This window comes from Pleurodeles waltl, chromosome 12 (genome assembly GCF_031143425.1).
Source record: "Pleurodeles waltl isolate 20211129_DDA chromosome 12, aPleWal1.hap1.20221129, whole genome shotgun sequence".
In the NCBI taxonomy this organism is placed as follows: domain Eukaryota; kingdom Metazoa; phylum Chordata; class Amphibia; order Caudata; family Salamandridae; genus Pleurodeles; species Pleurodeles waltl.
In genome coordinates this window covers 354,061,568-354,083,746 of record NC_090451.1, presented here as the reverse complement: position 1 = coordinate 354,083,746, position 22,179 = coordinate 354,061,568, and the positions used below count along the sequence as shown (strand labels likewise).

Here is a 22,179-nt window from a genome sequence, read left to right as displayed (position 1 = left end):
AAACGGAAATGAACACTGGGTATACTTAACTGAACAAAAGTATGTGCTCCTTACAGGCCAAGGTGGATGACTTAGAGGACCGATCGAGAAGAAATAATTTGTGCATTGTTGGTATTGCTGAGTCCACTGCGATTGACAACATGGAAAGCTTCGTTGAACATCTGCTCATTCAGCTGCTGGGGCGAACCACTTTTTAGTAGTGGAAAGGGCCCACCGCTCTTTGGCGGCTCGGCAGCCTCTGGGTGCCCCTCCTCGTCCCATAATAGCGAGATTACTGAATTACAGGGACCGAGATGCGGCTCTGCGCCAAGCCAGAGAATTGAAAACATTACAATACGAAGGCATGACTGTCTCACTATACCCGGATTTCACATTACCAGTGCAAGAGGCAAGGCAACAGTTTATTGCTGAGAAGGAACAACTTAGAGACCTGCAACTGGAATATTGCATGCTGTATCCAGCCAAGTTGCGAGTGGAGGTGGACGGGAAGCCATTGTTTTTCATGAATTGTAGGAGGCTGGACTGGCTTGTAGTGAGTACCAAGGGGTACTTGCACCTTGCACCAGGCCCAGTTATCCCTTATTAGTGTATAGGGTGTCTAGCAGCTTAGGCTGATAGATAATGGTAGCTTAGCAGAGCAGCTTAGGCTGAACTAGGAGACGTGTGAAGCTACTACAGTACCACTTAGTGTCATATGCACAATATCATAAGAAAACACAATACACAGTTATACTAAAAATAAAGGTACTTTATTTTTATGACAATATGCCAAAGTATCTTAGAGTGTACCCTCAGTGAGAGGATAGGAAATATACACAAGATATATATACACAATAGCAAAAATATGCAGTATAGTCTTAGAAAACAGTGCAAACAATGTATAGTTACAATAGGATGCAATGGGGAAACATAGGGATAGGGGCAACACAAACCATATACTCCAAAAGTGGAATGCGAACCACGAATGGACCCCAAACCTATGTGACCTTGTAGAGGGTCGCTGGGACTATTAGAAAATAGTGAGAGTTAGCAAAATAACCCTCCCCAAGACCCTGAAGAGTGAGTGCAAAGTGCACCAAAGTTCCCCTAAGGACAAAATAGTCGTGTTAGAGGGAAAATGCAAGGAAAACACAAATCAGCAATGCAACAACGATGGATTCCTGACTGAGGGTACCTGTGGAACAAGGGGACCAAGTCCAAAAGTCACAAGCAACTCGGAGATGGGCAGATGCCCAAGAAATGCCAGCGGTTGGTGCAAAGAAGCTCTTACTAGGCTGAAGAACTGTGAATACTGCAGGAACGACAAGGGCTAGAGACTTCCCCTTTGGAGGATGGATCCCCCACGCCTTGGAGAGTCGTGCAGAAGTGTTTTCCCGCCGGATGGACGCCAACAAGCCTTGCTACACGCAAATCGTGCGTTTGGCGTTTTTGGACGCTGCTGGGGCCCAGGAGGGACCAGAAGGTCGCAAATTGGACCTGCAGAGAGAGGGGACGTCGAGCAAGACAAAGAGCCCTCACTGAAGCAGGTAGCACCCGGAGAAGTGCCAGAAACAGGCACTACGAGGATGCGTGAAACGGTGCTCGCCGAAGTTGCACAAAGGAGTCCCACGTCGCCGGAGACCAACTTAGAAAGTCGTGCAATGCAGGTTAGAGTGCCGTGGACCCAGGCTTGGCTGTGCACGAAGGATTTCCGCCGGAAGTGCACAGGGGCCGGAGTAGCTTGCAAAGTCGCGGTTCCCAGCAATGCAGCCCAGCGAGGTGAGGCAAGGACTTACCTCCACCAAACTTGGGCTGAAGAGTCACTGGACTGTGGGGGTCACTTGGACGGTGTCGCTGGATTCGAGGGACCTCGCTCGTCGTGCTGAGAGGAGACCCAAGGGACCGGTAATGCAGCTTTTTGGTGCCTGCGGTTGCAGGGGGAAGATTCCGTCGACCCACGGGAGATTTCTTCGGAGCTTCTGGTGCAGAGAGGAGGCAGACTACCCCCACAGCATGCACAAGCAGGAAAACAGTCGAGAAGGCGGCAGGATCAGCGTTACAGAGTTGCAGTAGTCGTCTTTGCTACTATGTTGCAGGTTTGCAGGCTTCCAGCGCGGTCAGCGGTCGATTCCTTATCAGAAGGTGAAGAGGGAGATGCAGAGGAACTCGGCTGAGCTCATGCATTCGTTATCTGAAGTTTCCCCAGAGACAGAGACCCTAAATAGCCAGAAAAGAGGGTTTGGCTACCTAGGAGAGAGGAAAGGCTACTAACACCTGAAGGAGCCTATCACAAGGAGTCTCTGACGTCACCTGGTGGCACTGGCTACTCAGAGCAGTCCAGTGTGCCAGCAGCACCTCTGTTTCCAAGATGGCAGAGGTCTGGAGCACACTGGAGGAGCTCTGGACACCTCCCAGGGGAGGTGCAGGTCAGGGGAGTGGTCACTCCCCTTTCCTTTGTCCAGTTTCGCGCCAGAGCAGGGGCTAAGGGGTCCCTGAACCGGTGTAGACTGGCTTATGCAGAATTGGGCACATCTGTGCCCAACAAAGCATTTCCAGAGGCTGGGGGAGGCTACTCCTCCCCTGCCTTCACACCATTTTCCAAAGGGAGAGGGTGTCACACCCTCTCTCAGAGGAAGTCCTTTGTTCTGCCATCCTGGGCCAGGCCTGGCTGGACCCCAGGAGGGCAGCTGCCTGTCTGAGGGGTTGGCAGCAGCAGCAGCTGCAGTGAAACTCCAGGAAGGGCAGTCTGGCAGTACCAGGGTCTGTGCTACAGACCACTGGGATCATGGAATTGTACCAACAATGCCAGGATGGCATAGAGGGGGCAATTCCATGATCATAGACATGTTACATGGCCATATTCGGAGTTACCATGGTGAAGCTACATATAGGTAGTGACCTATATGTAGTGCACGCGTGTAATGGTGTCCCCGCACTCACAAAGTTCAGTGAATTGGCTCTGAACAATGTGGGGGCACCTTGGCTAGTGCCAGGGTGCCCTCACACTAAGTAACTTTGCACCTAACCTTTACCAGGTAAAGGTTAGACATATAGGTGACTTATAAGTTACTTAAGTGCAGTGTAAAATGGCTGTGAAATAACGTGGACGTTATTTCACTCAGGCTGCGGTGGCAGGCCTGTGTAAGAATTGTCAGAGCTCCCTATGGGTGGCAAAAGAAATGCTGCAGCCCATAGGGATCTCCTGGAACCCCAATACCCTGGGTACCTCAGTACCATATACTAGGGAATTATAAGGGTGTTCCAGTAAGCCAATGTAAATTGGTAAAAATGGTCACTAGCCTGTTAGTGACAATTTGAAAGTAATGAGAGAGCATAACCACTGAGGTTCTGGTTAGCAGAGCCTCAGTGAGACAGTTAGGCACCACACAGGGAACATATACATGCACACCTATGAGCACTGGGGCCCTGTGTGACAGGGTCCCAGTGACACATACATATAGGCCACAAACCTATGAGCACTGGGGTCCTGACCAGCAGGATCCCAGTGACACATAACAACCATACTGAAAACATAGTGTTTTCACTATGAGCACTGAGGCCTGGCTATCAGGATCCCAGTGAGACAGTGAAAACAGTGACAAACATCCTGACATACACTCACAAACAGGCCAAAAGTGGGGGTAATAAGGCTAGAAAGAGGCTACCTTCTCACACAACCCCCCCCCCCCAAACGAAGGACAATAAGGCTAACCTTGGCCAGTTGAGACTTTATTGTCTAAGTGGTGATAAGTAGAGAGTAGCTCTGCAATAGACTGGTTACTCCCTTTATCATCCACTATATGGTTACTTCCCTGTGGGGATGTAAACCACCCTGTTTGAAGTTTTTTAGCTAACCAACAATGTGAAGATGTATTTTCAGAGTTTCTATCAGTAAGTTTTAGTTTAGAGCAGTGGGAATTATCCACTGAACCTATTTGTAATGAGGGAAATGCCAGACAGGGATGCTGTCTCAGTAAAGCCATAGCTGGACAAAAACTTTGTCCATTTGGCTGGAAGAGAGAACAGGGATGCTGTTTCTCTTGAGTTGGAGCAGGGTAGGGATGCTGTCTTATGAGCTCCACACTAGGGCAGGGATGCTGTCCTAAGTGTTGTGAGGCAGTACAGGGTTTCTGCACTAAAGTTTCTCTGGGAGGGTTGGAGGGATGCTCCATGTTAACTAAAATGGTGCTCTTTTTGTCACCAATGTTAGTTATCCCACAGAGAGGTACTTCTACCTCAGGGAGTCCAGCTATGCCAGCTGATGATTCCCTTGGAACAGGTGCCACCCCAGGAGAGGTTTCTCCCACCACAGGAATAGTATCCTGAATGGTAGGGTGGTTAGGGGATACTGTGATACCCTTTTTACCTGTTGATGGAGAGGGATCCTGAGTTTTCAGGCCTTCTCTCCTTTGCTTTTTCATTTCACTTGAAATGAGAGGGAACAATTCCTCAGGGATGCCCAGCATGGCTGCATGGGCATAAAACTCTACATCAGCCCAACCTGAGGCCTCTAGGTCATTACCTAAGAGACAGTCTACAGGTAAGCTAGGTGATACCACCACCTGCTTAGGGCCAGTAACTCCACCCCAACTAAACTGAATTATAGCTAAGGGAAGAAACTTAGTGGAGTTATGGACATCAATAATCTTATACTGTTGTCCAATGATGTGTTGATCAGGGTGCACTAGGTTGTCAGTCACCAAAGTGAAACTGGCACCTGTGTCCCTGTAGGCCAAGGCCTCAACACCATTTATTGAAACTGTCTGCCTGTACTTATCCATTGTAAGGGGACAAGCAGCCAGTGTGGCAAGGCCAATGCCACTAGGTGTGACAGAAACTGTCTTGGGACTGATTACATCAGTTTCCACTATGGACCCATAAGTGAACCCAACTACACCCTTTGCTTGACTGTTGCCAGCAGTCCCACCACTAGTACCACTACTGCTAGGGGCACTAGAGCTTGATGTATTAGTGGTGGTAGGCTCAGGGGGTTTACCTGGACAGGACTTATCCCCTGGCCTATGGCCTCTGTTTTTACACACAAAGCACCAAGGCTTTTTAATGTGTGCAGGTTGGGAAGAAGAGGAAGAATTTGTTTTATCCCCACCCTCTGAAGAGTGTTTAAGATTTGAAGTGGGATCTTTGGTTTTACCCTTATCCCCATGCTTATCTTGAGATTTTTCACCATCTTTCTTCTTATTGCCATCTTTGTCACCCCCTGTATGAACTTTTCTGTTCACCCTTGTTCTGACCCATTTGTCTGCCTTCTTTCCCAATTCTTGGGGAGAGGTCAGATCAGAGTCTACCAGGTACTGGTGCAACAAATCAGACACACAATTATTAAGTATATGCTCTCTCAGGATTGTGTTATACAGGCTTTCATAATCAGTAACTTTACTGCCATGTAACCACCCCTCCAAGGCCTTCACTGAATGGTCAATGAAATCAACCCAGTCTTGTGAAGACTCCTTTTTGGTCTCTCTGAACTTTATCCTGTACTGTTCAGTGGTTAAGCCATAACCATCCAGGAGTGCATTCTTAAGAACTTGGAAATTATTAGCATCATTTTCTTTTACAGTAAGGAGCCTATCCCTACCTTTTCCAGTAAATGATAGCCATAGGATAGCAGCCCACTGCTTTTGAGGGACATCCTGTACAGCACAGGCCCTCTCAAGTGCAGCAAACCACTTGTTAATGTCATCCCCCTCCTTATAAGGGGGAACTATCTTGTGCAGATTCCTGGAATCATGCTCTTTTGCAGGATGACTATGGGGAATACTGCTGCTGCCACCATGGGTTTCTAAACCCAACTTCTGTCTTTCCCTCTCTACTTCTAAAGACTGTCTATCCAAATCCAGCTGTTCATTCTTGAGCTTCAGTCTGGTTTGTTCCACTCTCAATCTATTGAGCTCCCTTTCTAACAATCTGTCATCAGGGTGGGTGGGAGGGACATTTCTAGATACAGAGGTATGATGGGAATGAACAGAAGGAGACCTGTCCCTTACAGAGGGCACCCTAACAGCTTGGCTACCGGTATAATGTGAGAGCACACCATTAGTATGGTGTGATTCAACCTCTGTACCAACTATGCTAGACTGTCTAGTAATGGGCAGGCTGAGAAGTTTCTTTCCTGAACCTTTTCCTGGGGGAGTCCCTGGATCAGATTGAGAACCATTAGCTACTTTTTCTACAGATGGGGCACTTATGGCCTTATCCTGTACTCTAAGCATATTAATTAATAGTTCTAAAGAAGGATTCTTCCCTACACTCAAACCTCTCTCTATGCAGAGACTCCTTGCTCCTTTCCAGCTAAGGTGATCATATGCAAGTTTGGACAGTTCAACATTTTTTCCTGTGCCAGACATTTTTTAGGGAGAGTTAAAGTGATAGAAAAAGAGAAAAAAGTTTTCAGAACTTTTTGGAAAGACAGAAAAAAAAACTTTTTTAAACTTTTAAGAACTTTTTGAAAGTTTAGGAGTACTTTTCAGCACTTAGAAAAGAGTGAAAAGAGGAAATGCAAAACTTTTTGGCTATGTGTATATACACTGACCTTGTTTTGTATATTTTTCTCTTATGAAAAGTACAATGACAAGAGTGGTAAGTAGTCTCAAGCACTTATCCCACCACTGCACAACCAATGTAGGAGGCTGGACTGGCTTGTAGTGAGTACCAAGGGGTACTTGCACCTTGCACCAGGCCCAGTTATCCCTTATTAGTGTATAGGGTGTCTAGCAGCTTAGGCTGATAGATAATGGTAGCTTAGCAGAGCAGCTTAGGCTGAACTAGGAGACGTGTGAAGCTACTACAGTACCACTTAGTGTCATATGCACAATATCATAAGAAAACACAATACACAGTTATACTAAAAATAAAGGTACTTTATTTTTATGACAATATGCCAAAGTATCTTAGAGTGTACCCTCAGTGAGAGGATAGGAAATATACACAAGATATATATACACAATAGCAAAAATATGCAGTATAGTCTTAGAAAACAGTGCAAACAATGTATAGTTACAATAGGATGCAATGGGGAAACATAGGGATAGGGGCAACACAAACCATATACTCCAAAAGTGGAATGCGAACCACGAATGGACCCCAAACCTATGTGACCTTGTAGAGGGTCGCTGGGACTATTAGAAAATAGTGAGAGTTAGCAAAATAACCCTCCCCAAGACCCTGAAGAGTGAGTGCAAAGTGCACCAAAGTTCCCCTAAGGACAAAATAGTCGTGTTAGAGGGAAAATGCAAGGAAAACACAAATCAGCAATGCAACAACGATGGATTCCTGACTGAGGGTACCTGTGGAACAAGGGGACCAAGTCCAAAAGTCACAAGCAACTCGGAGATGGGCAGATGCCCAAGAAATGCCAGCGGTTGGTGCAAAGAAGCTCTTACTAGGCTGAAGAACTGTGAATACTGCAGGAACGACAAGGGCTAGAGACTTCCCCTTTGGAGGATGGATCCCCCACGCCTTGGAGAGTCGTGCAGAAGTGTTTTCCCGCCGGATGGACGCCAACAAGCCTTGCTACACGCAAATCGTGCGTTTGGCGTTTTTGGACGCTGCTGGGGCCCAGGAGGGACCAGAAGGTCGCAAATTGGACCTGCAGAGAGAGGGGACGTCGAGCAAGACAAAGAGCCCTCACTGAAGCAGGTAGCACCCGGAGAAGTGCCAGAAACAGGCACTACGAGGATGCGTGAAACGGTGCTCGCCGAAGTTGCACAAAGGAGTCCCACGTCGCCGGAGACCAACTTAGAAAGTCGTGCAATGCAGGTTAGAGTGCCGTGGACCCAGGCTTGGCTGTGCACGAAGGATTTCCGCCGGAAGTGCACAGGGGCCGGAGTAGCTTGCAAAGTCGCGGTTCCCAGCAATGCAGCCCAGCGAGGTGAGGCAAGGACTTACCTCCACCAAACTTGGGCTGAAGAGTCACTGGACTGTGGGGGTCACTTGGACGGTGTCGCTGGATTCGAGGGACCTCGCTCGTCGTGCTGAGAGGAGACCCAAGGGACCGGTAATGCAGCTTTTTGGTGCCTGCGGTTGCAGGGGGAAGATTCCGTCGACCCACGGGAGATTTCTTCGGAGCTTCTGGTGCAGAGAGGAGGCAGACTACCCCCACAGCATGCACAAGCAGGAAAACAGTCGAGAAGGCGGCAGGATCAGCGTTACAGAGTTGCAGTAGTCGTCTTTGCTACTATGTTGCAGGTTTGCAGGCTTCCAGCGCGGTCAGCGGTCGATTCCTTATCAGAAGGTGAAGAGGGAGATGCAGAGGAACTCGGCTGAGCTCATGCATTCGTTATCTGAAGTTTCCCCATAGACAGAGACCCTAAATAGCCAGAAAAGAGGGTTTGGCTACCTAGGAGAGAGGAAAGGCTACTAACACCTGAAGGAGCCTATCACAAGGAGTCTCTGACGTCACCTGGTGGCACTGGCTACTCAGAGCAGTCCAGTGTGCCAGCAGCACCTCTGTTTCCAAGATGGCAGAGGTCTGGAGCACACTGGAGGAGCTCTGGACACCTCCCAGGGGAGGTGCAGGTCAGGGGAGTGGTCACTCCCCTTTCCTTTGTCCAGTTTCGCGCCAGAGCAGGGGCTAAGGGGTCCCTGAACCGGTGTAGACTGGCTTATGCAGAATTGGGCACATCTGTGCCCAACAAAGCATTTCCAGAGGCTGGGGGAGGCTACTCCTCCCCTGCCTTCACACCATTTTCCAAAGGGAGAGGGTGTCACACCCTCTCTCAGAGGAAGTCCTTTGTTCTGCCATCCTGGGCCAGGCCTGGCTGGACCCCAGGAGGGCAGCTGCCTGTCTGAGGGGTTGGCAGCAGCAGCAGCTGCAGTGAAACCCCAGGAAGGGCAGTCTGGCAGTACCAGGGTCTGTGCTACAGACCACTGGGATCATGGAATTGTACCAACAATGCCAGGATGGCATAGAGGGGGCAATTCCATGATCATAGACATGTTACATGGCCATATTCGGAGTTACCATGGTGAAGCTACATATAGGTAGTGACCTATATGTAGTGCACGCGTGTAATGGTGTCCCCGCACTCACAAAGTTCAGTGAATTGGCTCTGAACAATGTGGGGGCACCTTGGCTAGTGCCAGGGTGCCCTCACACTAAGTAACTTTGCACCTAACCTTTACCAGGTAAAGGTTAGACATATAGGTGACTTATAAGTTACTTAAGTGCAGTGTAAAATGGCTGTGAAATAACGTGGACGTTATTTCACTCAGGCTGCGGTGGCAGGCCTGTGTAAGAATTGTCAGAGCTCACTATGGGTGGCAAAAGAAATGCTGCAGCCCATAGGGATCTCCTGGAACCCCAATACCCTGGGTACCTCAGTTCCATATACTAGGGAATTATAAGGGTGTTCTAGTAAGCCAATGTAAATTGGTAAAAATGGTCACTAGCCTGTTAGTGACAATTTGAAAGTAATGAGAGAGCATAACCACTGAGGTTCTGGTTAGCAGAGCCTCAGTGAGACAGTTAGGCACCACACAGGGAACATATACATGCACACCTATGAGCACTGGGGCCCTGTGTGACAGGGTCCCAGTGACACATACATATAGGCCACAAACCTATGAGCACTGGGGTCCTGACCAGCAGGATCCCAGTGACACATAACAACCATACTGAAAACATAGTGTTTTCACTATGAGCACTGAGGCCTGGCTATCAGGATCCCAGTGAGACAGTGAAAACAGTGACAAACATCCTGACATACACTCACAAACAGGCCAAAAGTGGGGGTAATAAGGCTAGAAAGAGGCTACCTTCTCACATGAATCACAAAAAGTTTGCTTTATTTATCACACATAGGACAGTGAGGAATGTGACTTTGGCAGAGACAACACTGATTCCCACACAGCCGAAGACTGAACTGTCCACCACTGAAATATACCCACATGGAGTAGATAGAGAGCGCTTCAATGTGGTGTACACCGTTAGTGCAGTTTGGGCCCTTTGCTGTCCTTAGATGGCTGGTGGTGTGGCTCTCAACAAAGCTGGACGCTGTTGGGGCGGTTGGTATGGATACTGTTTGACGATAAGGGTGGGGCCTTTTCGTTCCTATCTTGTGGTTTCCTTTTCTTTGGACCATGACTTAATCCACTGTTTGCTCGTTTGTTAGTTATAACTGTTGGTGGCTGACGTATAGGTGAAGTACGTAGTGGCTTGCTAACATCCACCTAAGCGTGTACCTCACTTATAGACGGGCTTAATGGAAGACATTTCAGTAGGGAGGGGGGTTGTATTGAGTCAATGTCAGCTAGGTGAGTTGTGGTAGTGCCTGTTTGGGGGGGGGGGGGGAGTTGAGGGGTATTCTATACTTTCACTGCACTGCAGATATAGTATTGTATGTATTCTTTCAAGCAAGTACATACATATAAATGTGACGAGACTGGCAAATCATAGTGACCACTACACAGGTAGTGTCACATGATTCTTGGTGTTCGGATCATGCAGGGACCCTGGGCCTGCACAAACTGGTCACGTGGAATGTCAGAAGCCTAAACGACGCTCGGAAAGTCCGTAAGATAGTAGCCTACTTATACAGACACAAAGTGGTCCTTGCTATATTACAAGAGACACATTTAGCGCCGGACATCCCGATGCTCAGCCCCAGACGATTACAGGGACAATTTGTGGCGGCAGGGTTCACTACTCATGCACATGGTGTAATGATTTGGGCCTCGTGGCCCTCAGGGGTACACCTTAGGAAAGTTGTGGCAGACCCAGGAGGGAGATATGTAGTTGCTCAATGTAAAGGGACTGCTGCCCCCTTTCTGCTAGTGGGGATTTATGGCCCAAATTTTGATAATCCTCACTTCTACTACAACTTGACCACTAAGGCGGACTCAAGGGGTGGGTTGCCGTAGATCTGGGGGGGAGATTTCAACTGTACTCTGGACCCTGCGCTTGACAGATCGGGGGGGGGTGCAGGCCGGCTGCTGCTGCTCGAGCGGTGAGGAAAGTGGCATCTGATTTGGGGCTGGTGGATGTGTGGCGCGATAGACGTGCAGGCAAAGGAGGTTACATGCACTACTCAGTTGCACATAATCTACACACATGAATAGATTTATGGCTGGTTGCTAGGAGCCTCCTGGGCGGTGCACACCTGGGGGATGCGTGGCCGTACTCTGACCACTCCCCAGTCCTGTTGAGTGTGGGTGTGCGGGTGCCACTTCCTTTCTTGTGGTGCTTCCCTCCCTATTCATTATTGGATCACGTTTTTCGTAAAGAGCTAGCTGAGGCAATTGTAGACTTTTTCCAACTTAATAAGGGCTCGGTGGCCAGCGTGGGAAACATTTAAAGTGTACCTTAGAGGGGTTACAATCTCAAAGCATGCTGGGGTTTTGCGATCAGGTGGCGCCTGGGTGCACTGGAGCGGGAGCGGGAGCTGGCGCAGCTAGAAGAAGAACAGCAGCTCAACGCTGATGACAAGGCCCCAGGCTGCATATGAGCTAAGTTAACTGAATTTCAAGATACTGCGTGGGCCGAGGTTCAACACATGGGGAAATATGCTACGGCTCGGATGTACGGGGGAGGGGAGAGGCCGGGATCAACCTTGGCGAAAATGATTTGTCCGAATAGAGGAAATAACCTGATTACAGTAATACAGGTAGAAGATGGTAGTGAAAGCCGGGAACCAGAATTGATACCTAACAGATTTTGTGAGTATTATCAGTCTCTTTATACCACCAAGATTGTTCAGGACCCGGAGGGGCTACTGGACGATTTAATGCATATTGAGATGCCAAGATTAGCAGAGGCAGACAGGGTCTCTCTCAGCGCACCTCTGACGTTAGAAGAAATGAATAAAGTGATAGGGGGCATGGCAGAGGGGAAGGCTCCGTGCCCGGATGGACTCACAGCCTATAAACACCTAATATTCCCTTATCTCAAAGAGGTTTTTGAGGAAATGGTAGAGAATGGTACATAAGCCGGGCAAACCCCAGGTACAATGCTCATCTTATCATCCGCTATCTTTATTAAATGTGGATGTTAAAATACAGGGAGTGCAGAATTATTAGGCAAATGAGTATTTTGACCACATCATCCTCTTCATGCATGTTGTCTTACTCCAAGCTGTATAGGCTCGAAAGCCTACTTCCAATTAAGCATATTAGGTGATGTGCATCTCTGTAATGAGAAGGGGTGTGGTCTAATGACATCAACACCCTATATCAGGTGTGCATAATTATTAGGCAACTTCTTTTCCTTTGGCAAAATAGGTCAAAAGAAGGACTTGACAGGCTCAGAAAAGTAAAAAATAGAGAGATATCTTGCAGAGGGATGCAGCACTCTTAAAATTGCAAAGCTTCTGAAGCGTGATCATCGAACAATCAAGCGTTTCATTCAAAATAGTCAACAGGGTCGCAAGAAGCGTGTGGAAAAACCAAGGCGCAAAATAACTGCCCATGAACTGAGAAAAGTCAAGCGTGCAGCTGCCACGATGCCACTTGCCACCAGTTTGGCCATATTTCAGAGCTGCAACATCACTGGAGTGCCCAAAAGCACAAGGTGTGCAATACTCAGAGACATGGCCAAGGTAAGAAAGGCTGAAAGACGACCACCACTGAACAAGACACACAAGCTGAAACGTCAAGACTGGGCCAAGAAATATCTCAAGACTGATTTTTCTAAGGTTTTATGGACTGATGAAATGAGAGTGAGTCTTGATGGGCCAGATGGATGGGCCCGTGGCTGGATTGGTAAAGGGCAGAGAGCTCCAGTCCGACTCAGACGCCAGCAAGGTGGAGGTGGAGTACTGGTTTGGGCTGGTATCATCAAAGATGAGCTTGTGGGGCCTTTTCGGGTTGAGGATGGAGTCAAGCTCAACTCCCAGTCCTACTGCCAGTTCCTGGAAGACACCTTCTTCAAGCAGTGGTACAGGAAGAAGTCTGCATCCTTCAAGAAAAACATGATTTTCATGCAGGACAATGCTCCATCACACGCGTCCAAGTACTCCACAGCGTGGCTGGCAAGAAAGGGTATAAAAGAAGGAAATCTAATGACATGGCCTCCTTGTTCACCTGATCTGAACCCCATTGAGAACCTGTGGTCCATCATCAAATGTGAGATTTACAAGGAGGGAAAACAGTACACCTCTCTGAACAGTGTCTGGGAGGCTGTGGTTGCTGCTGCACGCAATGTTGATGGTGAACAGATCAAAACACTGACAGAATCCATGGATGGCAGGCTTTTGAGTGTCCTTGCAAAGAAAGGTGGCTATATTGGTCACTGATTTGTTTTTGTTTTGTTTTTGAATGTCAGAAATGTATATTTGTGAATGTTGAGATGTTATATTGGTTTCACTGGTAATAATAAATAATTGAAATGGGTATATATTTGTTTTTTGTTAAGTTGCCTAATAATTATGCACAGTAATAGTCACCTGCACACACAGATATCCCCCTAACATAGCTAAAACTAAAAACAAACTAAAAACTACTTCCAAAAATATTCAGCTTTGATATTTATGAGTTTTTTGGGTTCATTGAGAACATGGTTGTTGTTCAATAATAAAATTAATCCTCAAAAATACAACTTGCCTAATAATTCTGCACTCCCTGTATATGCAAAGATATTGGCGGATCGGTTGGTCACATTGCTGCCAAAAATGGTGCAGCCGGAGCAATCGGGGTTTGTGCCTGGTCGCAATCTCACCACGAACCTTCGAACATTGTTCGGTACCATACAAAATCTAAACCCGGAACTGAGGGCCGTTTGACTCAGTGGAATGGTGTTTTATGAAGGCTGTTCTGTGGCGATTTGGAGTGGGAGATATATTTATGTGTTTGGTGTCCACTTTATATGGAGACCCATCAGCCAGAGTAAGAATAAATGGGATGGTAACTGCTGCGTTCCCTATTACCAGAGGCACTAGACAAGGATGTTCACTGTCCCCCCGCTATACGCTATTGTAGCCGAGCCTTTGGCTTGTGCTCTGCGAGAATACCATAGTCATTGAGGTCTCCGCTTTTCCGACTCCACCCTATTGGTTTCCACCTACGCTGATGACACGTTATTATACATTAAAAACCCACAAAGTAATGTTGCTCCAATTCTGCGTGAGATAGCACGGTATGGTACCTATTCTGGTCTTAGAATAAACTTGGGCAAATCCATTTTGTTCCCTCTGACACCAGCGACATAGCAGGTGCAGGTAGGATTCCCTTTCCTCTGTGAGGCAGGCTCAGTCAGATATCTGGGCATCAAGGTCCATACAGACCCAGAGGTGGTGCTGTCAGATAACTACATGTCTGCTTTGGAGACTCTAGCCAGTGATATTGAGAGGTGGATTAGACTTCCGCTCTCGTTGATGAGCCGCGTGGCACTTATGAAGATGGTAGTACTCCCTCAATTTTTGTTCCTGTTCAAAAACATCCCCATGTCACTACTGAAAACATACTTTGTGGCTTTGAGAAAGTTACTTATTAAGCTGGCATGGGCCGGTAAGCAGCCCTGATTTAAGTGGCAAACTCTGACACTCCCATACGAGCTGGGTGGCCTGGGAGCCCCTGACTTGGAAACTTACCACATGGTTGCGCGGGCAGCTGCTGCGCATTCTTGGATCCATGGGTCTGGTGACCTAAAGCGTAGGCTGGCATCCCCGTTACTACTGCAGAGTAAATTATTTCATGCTCCGGTTAGGCGATGCGGAGAGCTGGCATCTCTGAATTCAGTTCCGCATGCTTGGCATTCCTTGTTACGCATGCAGGGTTTGGCTCTACTGTACTCTCCGCATGTGCCCTTGGAGTTGTGCGGCGGGATATTAGCTTGGCGCAAGCCATAGACACTTTAGGAATTGTCAATATGGGGGATCTATTCGAGAACGGGGTCATGAGGCGATGGGAGGAGTTGTATGGACGGGTCCCTGGACCGTCTACGCTGCTCCAATATCAATACTTCTGGGCGAGACATGCTATAGCAGCACACTTAGGGGAAGACATGCGAGAACCTCCGGATATGCTGGCTTTATCTGCGGTGTTGGTACACGATCAGCCCCAGAGACTGATATGTTTGTATGTACACATGCAGGCAGCGCGTCTTAACAATCTAAATACAGCCCGGCTAGTGTGGCAGAGGGATTTGGGGATACAGCTTACAGATGGGCAATGGCGTCGCTGTTGCGGATTGACTCGCTCAGTTTCCCTGAATGGTCGACATCGCCTGATCCACTTTAAATACCTTAACATAGTATACTGCACTCCCCTTAAATTTCATGGCTACGGACTGTGCACCAGTGCGGGCTGTCCCAGGTGTAGTGCGGACTGCATGGACTTTCTTCACATGTCCGGGGCGTGTGCAGGTGTGCAGCGATTCTGGGTGCTGGTTTTTAAGGAACTGGAGGCGATATGTGAGCAAAGACTTAGCTGTGAGCCTGTTCTGGCGCTTCTGGAGTGGGAGGGAGACATAGCGAAATCAATTAGACGGTTGGTGGCCATTGGCTTACTGCTAACTAAGCGACAAATTGCTATGAGGTGGGATTGCGGCCCAGTGCCGACAGTTTTGGACTGGCAAAGAGATATGGTATATTGCAACACGCAAACAGATGTATATAGTGAATTACTCTGCAATTGAGGGCATCTCCGCTCTTTGACGTGAGCTTTTCGATCACCAGGCTCAAATCTCACCTTTGGCCCAATTACTCCAGTTCATAGGGGAGGTACACACCATCCTTCTCTGTGCCGTTACTCCTCCACAGAGAATCGCAAATATCCAGGAAATTATTCTGCTGTTTCAACCAGGTGCAAGAGTTCCAGTCCTGAGAGTCTTACAATTATTAGGTTTGCTAGCTTTCTGTGTTCTCCTAGTCATGCACGCACATTGCCACATGAGGACTCTGCAGGCAGTGGCTCCAGTATGAGGGATATCCTTTGAACTATCTCACGATCTCCCTTAGTTCTGTGGCTTGATGGGAGAATGAGGTATGTAGGAAGCAGGCTTGGTGTGTGTTTAGCACCTGTAGTGTTATCAACTTATACCAGGTCCAGGTATCCCCTATTAGTGAAGTGTAAGCAGTGTCTAGGAAGTCAGGGCTCTCAAAAGGTAGCTGTGGATGAGTAGCCAAGACTTTTCTAGGAGACTTGAAAAGCTTATGCAATACCACTAAAGTCACACAACACTCTCACACATGAAAGAACCACACAGTGTGTAGGAAATTACCATCTTGCCAGGCATGTCACCCCCATTTTTACTGTATATATGTTTGCTTTTGCCTGTGTCACTGGGATCCTGCTAGCCAGGACCCCAGTGCTCATAACGTGTGCCCTGTATGTGATTCCTGTGTGGTGCCTAACTGTATCACTGAGGCTCTGCTAATCAGAACCCTAGTGTTTATGCTCTCTCTGCTTTTAAATTTGTCACTGCAGGCTAGTGACTAATTTTACCAATTCTGATTGGCCCACTGGAACACCCTTATAATTCCCTTGTATATGGTACCTAGGTACCCAGGGTATTGGGGTTCCAGGAGATCCCTATGGGCTGCAGCATTTCTTTTGCCACCTATAGGGAGCTCAGACAATTCTTACACAGGCCTGCCACTGCAGCCTGAGTGAAATAACGTCCACGTTATTTTACAGCCATTTTACACTGCACTTAAGTAACTTAGAAGTCCACCTATATGTCTGACCTTCACTTAGTGAAGGTTAGGTGCAAAATTACTTAGTGTGTGGGCACCCTGGCACTAGCCAAGGTGCCCCCACATTGTTCAGGATAATTTCCACGGACTTAGTGAGTGCGGGGACACCGTTACACGCGTGCACTACATATAGGTCAATACCTATATGTAGCGTCACCATGGTAACTCCGAACATGGCCATGTAACATGTCTAGGATCATGGAATTGTCTGGTATTGGGGTACAATTCCATGCATCCCCGGGGCTCCAGCATAGAGCCCAGGTATTGCCAAACTAACTTTCCAGGGTTTTCTCTGCAGCTAACGCTGCTGCCAACCCTCAGACAGGTTTCTGCCCCCCTGGGGCCTGGGCAGCCCAGTCCCAGCAAGGCAGAACAAAGGATTTCCTCTGAGAGAGGGTGTTACACCCTCTCCTTTTGGAAATAGGTGTGAAGGGCCTGAGAGGAGTAGCCTCTCCTGGCCTCTGGAAATGCTTTGATGGGCACTGATGGTGCCCTCCTTGCATAAGCCAGTCTACACCGGTTCAGGGATCCCCCCCAGCCCTGCTCTGGCGCGAAACTGGACAAAGGAAAGGGGAGTGACCACTCCCCTGACCAGCACCTCCCAGGGGAGGTGTCCAGAGCTCCTCCAGTGTGTCCCAGACCTCTGCCATCTTGGATGCAGAGGTGTGAGGGCACAGTGGACACCTCTGAGTGGCCAGTGCCAGCAGGTGACTTCAGAGACCCCTCCTGATAGGTGCTTACCTTTCTCTGTAGCCAATCCTCCTCAGAGGGCTATTAAGGGTGTCTCCTGTGGGTATCTCACCAGATAACGAATGCAAGAGCTCACCAGAGTTCCTCTGCACTTCCCTCTTTTACTTCTGCCAAGGATCGCTGACTGCTCCAGGACGCCTGCAAAACAACAAAGTAGCAAGAAGATTACCAGCAACATTGTAGCACCTCATCCTGCCGGCTTTCTCGACTGTTTGCTGGTGGTGCATGCACTGAGGCCTGTCTGCCTTCACCCTGCACTGGAAGCCAAGAAGAAATCTCCAGTGGATCGACAGAATCTTCCCCCTGCCAATGCAGGCACCAAACTTCTGCATCACCGGTCCTCTAGGTTAACTCTCATCCTGACGAGCATGGTCCCTGGAGAACACGAGCTGGGTCCAAGTGCCCCCGACAGTCCAGTGGCCCTTCTGTCCAAGTTTGGTGGAGTAAGTCCTTGCCCCCCCACGCCAGACAGTAATCCTGTGTACTGCGTGAACTGCAGCTGCTCGGGCTTCTGTGCACTTTTACAAGACTTCCTCTGTGCACAGCCTAGCCCAGGTCCCCAGTACTCCCTCCTGCATTGCCCAACTCGTTGAATTGGACTCTGACTTTGTGGGACTCCCTTTTGTTGTGCTGAGTCGATCTTCTGAACGCCTGTTGCTGAGCGCCCCCTCTGTCTCCTCCTCCAATGGGGCGACCTCCTGGTCCTTCCTGGGCCCTGGCAGCACCCAAAACCTTCAACTGCGACTCTTGCAGCTAGCAAAGCTTGTTTGTAGTCTTTCTGTGTGGAAACAACTCTGCATCCTCCAGCATGCCATGGGACATCTTCTCACCAAAGGAGAAGTTCCTGGCACCTTCCGTTGTTGCAGAATCTTCGGCTTCTTCTACCCGGAGGCAGCCCTTTTGCACCTTCATCCGGGGTTTGGTGGGATCCTGCCCCCCCCTGGACACTTGCGTGACTCTTGGACTTGGGCCCCTTCCTATACAGGTCCTCAGGTCCAGGAATCCGTCTTCAGTGCTTTGCAGTCAGTTGTTGTCTTTGCAGAATCCCTTATCTCTACTTTACTGTCTTTCTGGGATAGTAGGGTAACTTTACTCCTACTTTTCAGGGTCTTGGGGTGAGGTATCTTGGACACCCTTAGTGTTTTCTTACACTCCCAGCGGCGCTCTACACACTACACTAGGCCTGGGGTCCATTTGTGGTTCGCATTCCACTTTTGGAGTATATGGTTTGTGTTGCCCCTAGGCCTATTGTCTCCTATTGCATTCTATTGTGTCCTACAGTGTTTGCACTACTTTTCTAACTGTTTACTTACCTGATTTTGGTTTGTGTGTATATTTTGTGTATATTACTTACCTCCTAAGGGAGTATATCCTCTGAGATACTTTTGGCATATTGTCACTAAAATAAAGTACCTTTATTTTTAGTAACTCTGAGTATTGTGTTTTCTTATGATATAGTGCTAAGTGGTATAGTAGGAGCTTTGCATGTCTCCTAGTTCAGCCTAAGCTGCTCTGCTATAGCTACCTCTATCATCCTAAGCTGCTAGAACACTTCTAATCTACTAATAAGGGATAACTGGACCTGGCACGAGGTGTAAGTACCATTAGGTACCCACTATAAGCCAGGCCAGTCTCCTACACAGTGTTACAAAAATAAAGGTGCTTTATTATGGTAACACAAATACTAAAATACTGTAAAGGCAATACTCCACTAGGAGGTGAGTAAACACACTGTTATGTACACATTAGAAGTCAGTGATTATCATATAAAGCAAAAGAAATAATAAAACCATAGAAAATAGTGAAGGCCTTGGGGGAGACCAAACCATATACTAAGTAAGTGGAATGTGAAAGGCAGTGGAACTTGCCCCCCCCTCCCAAAAGGATGTGGAATCTGTAGAGGGGAGCTGGATGAACTAGGAATCCCAAATGGTAAGTACCGGAGTGCCCCCAGTGACCAGGATAGAAGAGGCAAGTACCTGTTTTTTTCCCAAACCCACAGGAGAACTCTGGAAAAGGACTCTGCAAGGCCCAGACAAGACTGGAAGAAACTAAAGGTGGATCCTGACAGCAGAGGATTTGTGAAAGAAGAGGACCAAGTCCAGAAGAAGTGTCCAGCTGTGGCAGGAGCCACTACCCACCTTTCTAATGATGCAGAACTAGGTCGTAGTGGATGAAGAAAGTCAGCAGTGCAGCATAGGAGCTGAAGAGGAGTTTCAGAAGTGATGCAAATGATGTCCTACATCAGTGGTCGTGGTGCAGTCAATGCTGCTGAAAAAACACCAACAAGCCTTGGCAAATGCATGAGTCGGAGAAGTCTGTTTTGCAAGGCTGAAGAGGACCAACCAGGCCCAGGGGTCTCTTCCCAAGGAGGGGAGCCCAAGGTGACCCTCAGCAGCTGGTAGAGTCACAAGAAGAGGAGGTAGCCCCCACACATGACCCACAGGCAGCAGGCACAGGAGTCACAGTGAGGCCCACTCAGCACACATGGAGAGGAGCCCCACATCGCTGGAGCAGCAGGCAGGAGACTGTGCTGTGCAGGGAAGTGTGATGGAGGCCGGGGCTACACAGAGCCTACAGACCCATTGGAGGAGGAACGAGGAATCCTTGGTAGCTGCAAGAGTTGCAGTGCACAGGGGTACTGTCCTGCAAGGATAGGTAAGGGCTTACCATCTCCCAAGTTAGAAAGCTGGTAGAGAGGACCAAGGGGACCACTCCAGACCACCACCTGTGATGGAGAATCCACGCAGTTCCAGAGGATCCACGCAGCTGGTTGTCGTTGCAGTTGGTGCCTGCTGACGCAGGGGAGTGACTCCTTCACTCTAAGGGAGATTTCTTCTTGCTTCTTGTGCTGGCTGAAGACTCGTTGCCCTCAGAGGATGCACAGCCAGGGAAGTGTTGCAGTTGCTGGAAGGAGCCGGAGAAACAATGTTGCAGAACAGAGTTGTCGCTGTAGGTGTAGATTGTCGGTTCCTGGAGGATCCAGTTGCAGTCCTGTTAGCCAGAAGATAAAGTAAACGATGCAGAGGAGTCCTGCTGGAATTTGGCATGTCAAATCTGAAGACCCACCTGGGAGGGAGACCCTAAATAGCCGATCAAGGGGGATTGGTCACCTAGCAGGGTGACCACCTATCAGGAGAAGGCTCTGATGTCATCTGCCTGACCTGGCAACTCAGAGGCTCCCAGGGACCTCTGCCCACATTCGATTCAGGATGGCAGAATCAAGTGGCCACCTGGAGGAGGTCTGGGTACCACCACTGGGGTGATGATGGACAGGGGAGTGGTCACTCCTCTTTCCAGTGTCCAGTTTCGCCCCAGTCCAGGGGGTCATTCAACTGGTGCAAACCAGTTTATGCAAGGAGGGCACCATACGTGCCCTTCGAAGCATACTGGTGGTTTGGGGAGGCTACCCCTCCCAAGCCATGTAAGAACTGTTTACAATGGGAGAGGGTGGTGCCTCCCTCTCCCAAAGGAAATCCTTTTTCTGCCTTTCTCTGCTTGAGATGGTCAAGCAGCGGGAGGGCAGAAACCTGTCTGTAGGGTGACAGCAGCGCGGGCTGCCTAAAATACCTCAGAAGGAGCAATTCTGGGGGTCCTCTAAGGAGCCCCCAGTGTGCATGGAATCATTCAACCAATACTTTCAACAGTATTGTTGGGATGACTCCGACATGTTTGATACCACACATGCCCCGGTTCGAGTTACCATTATGTAGCTGGACATGAGTAGTGACCTGTGTCCCGTACACTTGTAAAATGGCTTCCCCGCACTTACGAAGCCCAGGAAAATAGAGCTGGAGTTCGTAGGGGCACCTCTGCCCACGTGGGTTCCTGCACCCTGCCCTTTGGGCTAGGTCAGCCTGCCATAGGGGTGACTTACACTGACCTGGTGCAGTGACCTATAGTGAAAGGATGCATGCAGACACATTTTGCATGAGCTCCCATGGGTGGCACAATACATTTTGCAGCCCATGGGGAACCCCTGGTGCCACAATGGCCTGGGTACCTAGGTACCATATACTAGGGACTTATAAGGGGCACCAGCATGCCAATTGTGGGGTGTGCAAAGTCCTAAGCAACCAAATTTAGGACTGGGTTCCTGCTTAGCCAGATCCCATTGAATACAGTCAAAACACTCTGAAAGCAGGAAAAAAGTGGGGGTAACCATGCCAAAAAGAGGGTACTTTCCTACAGTATCCAGGCACTAGAGTTACGAGTCCAGGTGATCTGTGTACAAAGTTGAGAAATCAGATGGCGGTTGTGAACTATGGAGATTAGAACAAGAGTAAGGAACAATAAACTTCATGGGTATTCTAATATTCCTAATCTGTGCTCTCCTTCCTTCACAACACCCATTTTACCATTCCCAAGTGCTTATATCATGCTCATACTTTGTATGGGTGGTTAAAAAAAAAAGGCAAGAACCTGATGAGAGCTGCTTGGTACATAAATGCAACCTTTCTAGGACAATAAATATTTTAAAATGTAAACATGATTTGTTCTCTTACTTTACACTTGCAGCTTATTCTCACCGCTTTGTTTATGTTAACAATTATTTTCAGGGAATCAAGAACATGTCCATTTCGACATCATTTTAATGCAGAAGTAGATTTACCGCGGAAAATTGGAGATAGTACTCTACCAACAGAGGGAATTGTATCTGTAAGTTCGAATCTGTAAGTTTTTGTCTGTGTATTAAAGCTCTGCCTAATACCTTTCTGTTGCATCTAACTTGTAATGTGTTTAAACATGTTTAAATATTTCAGCTTGATAATCTCTGGGGTGTAGCTTCAGGGGGGTTGTTTGG

The 22,179-nt window shown here is 48.3% G+C and overlaps 1 protein-coding gene across 1 annotated transcript in view; it reads left to right on the top strand.

Moving 5' to 3' along the window:
* Positions 1 to 22,179, top strand: part of TDRD12 (tudor domain containing 12) — a 184,520-nt gene that overhangs the window by 115,466 nt on the left and 46,875 nt on the right. The window contains exon 4 of the mRNA XM_069215982.1: positions 21,935 to 22,048. Within this exon, the coding sequence (XP_069072083.1) occupies positions 21,935 to 22,048 (114 nt within the window). The remainder of the gene's footprint in view (positions 1 to 21,934; positions 22,049 to 22,179) is intronic.